General features: G+C 40.5%; 1 protein-coding gene across 1 annotated transcript; it reads left to right on the forward strand.

The window, feature by feature from the left end:
* The first annotated feature begins 5,102 nt into the window (after nt 1-5,102).
* Nucleotides 5,103-8,274, forward strand: LOC105229272 (endothelin-converting enzyme 1). Its single transcript, XM_011209441.2, has one exon. The coding sequence runs from the start codon at nt 5,776-5,778 to the stop codon at nt 7,864-7,866; it is 2,091 nt and encodes a 696-aa protein (XP_011207743.2). The 5' UTR covers nt 5,103-5,775; the 3' UTR covers nt 7,867-8,274.
* The last annotated feature ends 363 nt before the right edge of the window (nt 8,275-8,637 follow it).

The raw sequence follows: 8,637 nt of genomic DNA on the forward strand, positions 1-8,637 counted from the left end.
GTAGTGGTTAGATTATGGAGTAGTGAAAATACTAACTGGAGGAGCACCAACAACCCACAGAGCTCTCTAAAAAGTGAAAAGATATTATGTAAAATGAATGTTGAGCATTTGCAGCATATAAAGAGAGAGCGACTCCAAGACTCCACTCCAAGTTTAGTGATTATAAGACGCGTCTTATTTAACTTGTTTTACGGGGTTTATCCGGAAAGTATAGGACTGATTTTCTTCCGCACCAACTGGATTCGGTAGAGGGCGTTCCTAGCTAACGAACGAGCGGCTGGTCAGTTGTCTCCGAGCACCTGGAGAGTGCGACGTGTTTCTGTGCGACGTGTTTCTGTGAGTGGTACAAGCTGAAAATGGAGCATTCGTTAGAGCAGAGGTACGCGATTAAATTCTGTGTGAAACTCGGTGAATCTGCGACAGACGTTTGATATTATCAAGCAGGCTTACCCAGATGTTGCTTAACAAAAAGTGATGTTTTTCGGTGGCACCAGGCCTTTTTGTAGGGCCGGGGAGACGTTGCTGATGAATGAGCAAATCCATAGTGAAAGCGTTGCTCATTGCCGCTTTTGACATCAAAGGCATCGTCCACCATGAATTTGTTCCTTCTGGACAAACCGTCAACGCCAAGCTTTACATGGGAGTCGTCAAGAGATTCAAACGAAGCGTCAATCGGGTCCGACAAGACATCGCAGCCGATTGCCCGGCTCACACCGACTTTCTTGTAAACAGCTACCTAACCAAGGCCGGCATCCCAACACTTCCGCAGCCGCCCTACTGCCCAGATGTGCCCTGCCCCCTAGACTGTTTTTGTTTCCTTGCCTGAAACGGCCGATGAAAGCCAAGCTTTTTGAGAAGACAGAGCCAAGCAGCATGCATCTCGGCTCTCTAGGCTGTTCCGGAAAATGCCGAAAGGAGCCTATTTTGAAAGTTTTTAAAGAGTTGTAAATATTGGTTCAATACATTTTTGAAATCGACTCAGTCCTATTTCTTTCCGGACAAACCCTGCACAGTTAATTAAAATTCTTAAAAACACTGATTTCACTAAATATGAGGGAAATATTTGTGATCCCTGATCACAAGATACTTTTTTACATTTCTCTGCAAAATTTTAACTTTTAGCTAAATGGAAAGAAGTTTGGTGTGTAATCCTATGGCCATCATCCAGATATGAACTTGCCATTGGCAATCCACGCTTATGAAATATCGTTCCGCCGCATAATATACATATTTCATAATCACATTAGGTTAATTTAACGACTAATGATAAATCACTTCTCAAAGTGCAGCACCCCTTAAATACTTAAATAAATATTATATGCCTTACAAATGTGTGTCCAGAAGTCTCTGGGTCCTCACATGTAAATGCATGAAAAACGTGCTCAAATATTCCAACAACTCATATCAATCGGCGCATTATATGATTATATGATTAAGCATAACATTACGGAAGTATTAGGAAACATTAACACCCTTCGTTGAGTGCTGGCACCCCTTTAAAGGTGGCAATTCGCCGAAGCCGGAGCTGGAGCTGCGGCGCAATCGGATATGAACAGGCGTCTGACACGCGTGTGAAAATTGAACGCTCAAATAAGAAAACGTTTAACTCCTTCACAGGGAAGACATAAGCCACAAGCCATATGGCACAGGCCAGGCGACAAGCGGCAGACGGAAGACAGAAGACGGTAGAAGAAGGCAGCAGAGAGAAAGAGATGTTCGAGCAATTTGTAAAAAGTGAAAGGGTTGCGAAGCATAAAAAACAGCGCGGAGTGGTAGGTCCGCAAGTACTTGCTTGCCTCATGCATGTGTGTGGAGTGCGCGAGAGCAGTGTCGCCGCACAGGAAGCCAAACGTAGACGCGTGGCAATGTTGTTAAGATGCGACCCTATTGTTATTGTAATAGTGGTAAAAGGGAAAGGAAGCGGCGGCAGATGCTTTTGCCAGCAAATGAGATCAAGCAAAAGCAAAGGTGCTTCTGTGACGAAGGGATTGACATTAGACGCAAGCGTTGACATAACGCACAAACATACACAGGCACAACGTCCTCCATATGTGAGCATGTCACGCGTGCTAAGCAATTTTTCATGTGCAGGAATTCTCGTAGAGGCAAACAATGCTATGAAATGAAAATTCGATGGCAATTCGATAGCAATTCGAGATGTTCGAGATGAGCCGCGCGTTTCAGTTGCACGGTAATTGCGCATCGCAACACCTTTGTCTGAAATCATGCATTTAACAAACATATATGGTACATAAATACCTCCATGAGTATATAGCAGGAACTATTCCACATACAACTTTCTTTTAGAAACTACATTCGAACGAACGATAGCCACCACAGTGCAGCTTGCTGCCGAATGTGGTCAAGTTGCCGAAATATTTTATTTAAAACTAAGTCTTATTGTAATTTTTCAAAAATTCTGTATTATTCTTAATAATGCCCTACTGCACATAGAGTTCTTCAGCTTCTTCAGCAAAGCCCCACAACTTCTCTGCTCTTTGCTCAGTCATTCTTCAAACTTCGCCTTGGGAATTTAAGACAGCAAAACTCAGCTTTATCAATACTTTATCAAATAGTTAGGCAAAAGCAATTAAAATTACTTCAAAACATATCTATTTTGACGCCGTGAAAATATTCCTTTATTCATAATTTTATACACGTTTTCATCAAATATATTTGAATCTGTAGCGAAAATGACAACCATAATTCCACACTTATGAAGCCGTTACGTTTTTTAGAGGAAATCCTACTCTATATACTTGTTTGCGTATATGTCAATCATTTGAAGCTGGTATGAGTAAATCTTAATCAAAAAGTAACAAAAAAGTCGGCCGTCAATAAAAGTATATAAGGCAAACGAACGCTTCGACGAGCAAATTCAAATGTCTTACTTTGGCATCATTCGTTACATTCTTCCCTTTTCATTTGGTTGGTACAGCTTGCGTTAAGGCTCTTTTCGCCTCTTTGTCGTTCGCAACAAAGGGAAAGTGCGCGTAAAAGTAAAAGGATATGCCCGCATTGGCGGTTTCAGAAAGGTGTATCGTTTTTTAAGAGTAAATTTGAGGAATAGGATTTTTTAATTCACGTATGCGGTGCAACGGATTTCTCTATTCAAACTCACACATACCTACATAGCAGTGTGTGTGTGTTTTACTTGGACGATGTGTGGAATGGTGTGACGGGATTTTGCGAGACCAAATAGATTTCTTGTGGATGAAACAAATTGAGCCTGAAAAAGGATTTAATTTAAGTTTCAACAATTGCAATCGCTTGCGTCTATTGGCTCAGTTTGCGCCACGATGCAATTCCGACTTTACAGCTGAATACCCGCCATAGGATATGTGTATCATACGAATATATTCATATAGACTTATATATACATGTAGCTATGGTGTAGCGTTATTTGATCGTCAGTAGCCTGCATAGCTCCAACACCACACCGCAGACGCGTCAGCGAATGACAGGGTTGCCATTGTTCGAATGCAGCTGCTAACGGCTTAAAACTTCGAGACATTCATACATTCATTGACCCTCTCTTCATTTTCATCATTTTTCTTAAGAAAAAAATATTTTTTATTCACATTATGAAGTAATTACATACTTTTTATTGAGCAGTAGTCATTTCAATTAAATATAAAAATTGTTTGTGAACATTAGAGCATGTGCTGGCACATCCAAAGACTCGAAGCAAGATTGCAATTTTCGGCGCGTTTCTTGAATAACTCAAGGCTCGCGTTTTAAGATTTAAAATTTAAAATTGTGTGCTGATTCTTTTCAAATTTAGCGCAGCAGCGGATTCCTCTTCGGCAAATGAATTATGAAGGCATTTACTCAGCATTTCTGGTTATTTACGCAGATGACAGATCGAATTACAGTAAGATATTTGAATATCTCAAAATGGGTCAGTTGATGGTGCAGAAAGTCACGCATGCGCAAATGCGAAACTATTTGTAGAGCTGGTGTGTACGCAAAGGAAAGTGAATTAATGCACACAAACATACAAACGGCGGCGCAATTTAGGTTAATTGCCAAATGGCTCTTTGACCCAACACCGATGAGATGGCGGTAAGAGCCGAAGATGTCTGGGTTAGCAAGAACACTCCCTTAACAAGTCATTTGCATGTCGAAATCTTAGCGGCATAGCCGCATATGTGTATATATGTGTGTGTGTATTTTGGTGAGTTTTGTATTTATTACTGGAGTGGCATCAATCAAACGAGCATAAAATGTATGTATTTATGTAAGTTTGTGCGGAAAGACGCTGTCACCTCAATATTAGTAACGCTGTGCTTTTATGAGCTGAAATTAGCAAGAAGAAATGAGTAAAGCTTGCAATGAAAGCATTTTATAGTCGCACGTCACTTTCAAAACACCAATCGTACATATGTACATACATGTAATGAACGTCGTGTTGCCACTGATCGCAAAGCGTAAAAAATCTTGCTTTTTGGGAGCTGCGGTGTATAAGCACGCTACCCGGTGTTGTGGGTTCGTATCTTCAACAAGACAACTTTAAAATTATAAGTTTTGGCATAATAGTGGTTACCTTCCTACGAGTATTATTAAAAAGCTAACGGTATTTATGATATGATTGAACTTGGTAGATGAATCCATTAGACTTTCTGTAAAGATTTAATTTAGTACGACATGCATAGTTAGTTCCTGAGTAAGATATGGCATTCTGTCCTATAATATCCGCAAGCGTCCCACTAATAGAAGATAGATCTAAAAAAACACATCTTACTTGAATTTCTACCTAGTCAGACCTATCAGAAAAATCCTTTAATCGATAAAAAGTTCTGATGAAAGGCCTAGTCTGAGTCTCCCTTGTAGCAAAATATTGGTTATACTTTTATTTGAAATATTACCACAAATTGCAAGGATGTGTGAGGAATGAGGGCGAAGCACACGTGACAACTGATAGAACCTCATAATCTCTGTCAATATGCTAATTCGTAGTTTCTCTAAATTAAATACTCTCGCAAAACATAATGTAAAAAAGCTCGTCGGCCCCTGTAAATCGCTTATAGCGATTAAGTACCAATTTTAACTAGTTTAATACCTACACACAATTTGGAAATGACATCTCAGATAAGACTTGCAAATTTTAGTATCATTAGAACACATTTCGGCCTTGCGTTTGCAGAGTTTTGAAAGAGAGTTTAAGCCGCAAGTGAGGCGAAATTCAATGCCGCGTGCGACCCTAGTGTAAAAGTGATTTGGGAAGAACCAAACCTGTGGTGAGCTGATTCTGATGTCTCAAAATAATAAATGAGGTCTCCTCAATCTCACACACTAGATACATACAAAAAATCATATAGATATTAGTTTATGAAAAATAGGCCATAATGAGCATTTTGTGGTGGGCCGCGCATTAAAAGTTTAATTGCAAACTCGTCTCACACATACGAACAGATACGAGCACATTGACACCTGTATATTTTCAGGTAGAATAGTCAAGCCGACATAACATATAGCATAGCATAGTCAAATATATGAGCGTGCGCTTGCTTACTTTCATAAATTCTATTTCTATTCGAATTTGGGCCAACCGACCTGCCAACAACAATGATTTTAGCCGATGAGCCGATAGAAATCAGTTGGGCGAAAATCCATATAAACCAAAAACGCAAGCTGGAGTGGTGGCTTAGAAGTACATAAGCTTTCGTGGTGTACAGAAGCGTCATAGTTGCGAGTGAGCACTGTGTGAATTCACATAGAACAGAACAGAGCATTGCTAAGCAGAAATTATTCAAAGCGGCATTAAGCTTAGAAATGTCATCACCATGTCATGGTCTATTAGCGTTGCTGATCATTACACTAATCGTCGATTGGCCATGGCCCTGGCCTGAGCGTGTAGCGCAAGCGATGAGCATTCCAACGGAACGGCCAGGTCACACACAGTCAAAACTAAATAGCACGGGCAGTGCGCTCTTTCGTTTGCCCACACAAATTGACGAGTACGCGGTTTTGGAAGAGTTCGGCAGGCTCACGTTGGCCACCATGAACCAGAGCGTGGATCCATGTGAAGATTTTTACGAATACGCTTGTGGCAATTGGAAACAGACCGAAATGGTACCGGCGCGTTCGCGGAATAACACATTTTTGAACGGCATGCAGTTTGCCGTTAATGAAATGCTCACTCAGTTCTTAAAAAATGCCACCGAGAAGGAAATGAAACTGGATAATGCGGAGTCTAAGGCGAAGGCGTTTTTCGCATCCTGCATGCGCATGAGCGAGGATATGTCTGATGGCTATAAGCTGCTTTTGGAGATGGACGAATTCGCATTCAATTTAAATGAAAAGCGAGAATCAAATGAAACATTTGATTGGATCAATATAAACTTCTTGTCGCACTATGGCGTGTATCCTTTGCTTCCTCTTAAAATACACTATGATACAGAGAGTCGCAAGTTCGACATTCTGCTAAGTACCTCGGGTAAGGTTCTGGGCAACTCAGATGTCATCGACATTAAGAATATGACAAGAGATTTTAAAATTGAGAATGAAGAAGAACTTCGGCAATTCAACGAAGAATTTAAGCTTGTTATCGATTTTGAAAAGAATCTTACAATGCATTCGAACAGACGAAACGAAAGCGAGGAACTCACTTTAGGCGAATTCAAATTGAAGTACAAGGACAACTTGTTGAACTGGACACGTTACTTCGAAGTAGCATTCAATGGAAGCGCTAAAAATGACTGGATTATACAAAACACCATCGCTGATGTAGATCCCCTTGTAAATTTTTTGCAAAAATCCGACTTCGAAACTCTGAGGAGCTATCTGAAGTGGCGCACAATAGCCAAATTTTATTATTTATGGAAGTACGAAACGAGTGATAAGTCAATGGAGAGTAGTTGTCGGGAGCATACGAGTATATACTTCAATTATGCACTGCTTCCTTGGTTTATTGATAATGTTTACGATGCCGAACGGCGGGAAGATATTTTACTACTAGCGAAACACATTAAAGAAACCTTCTACGATCTGCTGGGCAAGTACACGTGGTTGGACGACGAAACGCGCTCGAATGCGAAGACGAAGCTACGTGCCATGGACATCACTGTCGGCTACTCTGACGAAATGCGGCACCGTGACGTCATCAACCATGTGTATGAAGATGTGAAGATTGGCGACAACTGGTATATGAATTTACAAGCGGTCGAGAAGAATCGTGCCAGGGTACGTATGCGTTCGGTGAATAAGGCGATAATACCGCCCCTTATGTCAACGCGCGATGTGAATGCCTACTATGCGGACTTTTTAAATTTGGTCTTCATAGGCATTGGCATTTCTCAGGCGCCATTCTATCACCTGAAATACCCACCATCTATCAAATTTAGCGGCATTGGCAATATAATTGGTCATGAGATGGCGCACGGCTTCGATTCCTATTGCTATCAATACGATTACGATGGCAAGAAACTCAACTGGTGGAGCGAAGCATCCTTGCGCAATTTCAAGGAGCGCTATCGCTGCTTGGAGTCTCAGTACAATAAGTATATATTCCACGGTGTGCTAACAAATGGCACGCTCACGTCCGGTGACAACATTGCAGACAACGTGGGCACGCGCATCTCGTACCACGCCTACCGAAATAGTTACGGTAAACTGGATGGGGACAAGAAGCCCATACCCGGTGTGAATTTGACCAACAAACAGTTATACTTTTTGAAATTCGCCCAAACCTGGTGCACCGGCAGAGATGACGCCTCCAAGATGCGACGCATGAAGACCGACGTGCATGCTTACGAAGAGTTTCGAGTCATAGGAACGCTTCAAAATATGCCGGAATTCAGTGAGGTGTATAAGTGTAGATTAGGATCGGAAATGAACCCGTTAAAGAAATGTATGGTTTGGTGAATAGTCAACGAGCGAATAAAGTGCAAAAGAAACAATGAAAAACAAAGCCTTTACTTAATATTGAAGAAAGTTATTTGTCAAAGATGATTTAATTTTATTTTTGGCTATAGTTTTCAAACTATTTTTTTACTGCAAAGGATCTTCGTACATAATATTAGGTCTCTGGTTATTTTAATGGCATCAAAAAGTATCATCTGAAAGATCTAATATACCTTTTTTCGCAAGTCTACCGACATCAGTTCTGTAATAAAAGACTCTTTTGTTCCTCAGGCTTTTGTGTTATAAGAGCATAACTGTAATGAAATGTAACGGATTTCGCTGAACAATGGGGTTCCTCAGCAGCTACAAATCCATTAAAGCAAAGTCACATTTAATATTACATGCATGGACATACATACGCACACAGAACAGGTGAGAAGGGAGCCACATGCGGCACTGAGTAGAAACGAATGAAAACAATTAGAAGATTTGCCATTATTAATTGTCACCCCGCAGCAGGTAACAGCTCTTGAGAAATGTACGAAACAATATGTGACAACAACAAAAAACGGAGTAACATTTACACAAGATTTTAGTACTTAGTTATTAAACAGTACAGTTTTATTCGAGTACACGTTAAAATAGCAATATTCTTCATACATATGTACATATATGTATACATAAGTATACCTGAAGTCCACGTTGACATATCAAGAACTCCTGTGTGCATAATAATTTATTGACTTAGAAGGAAGAAACCCGGCTGCACTTATCTGCCAAACTAACGGATTT

Source organism: Bactrocera dorsalis, unplaced genomic scaffold (assembly GCF_023373825.1).
Source record: "Bactrocera dorsalis isolate Fly_Bdor unplaced genomic scaffold, ASM2337382v1 BdCtg073, whole genome shotgun sequence".
Classification (NCBI taxonomy): domain Eukaryota; kingdom Metazoa; phylum Arthropoda; class Insecta; order Diptera; family Tephritidae; genus Bactrocera; species Bactrocera dorsalis.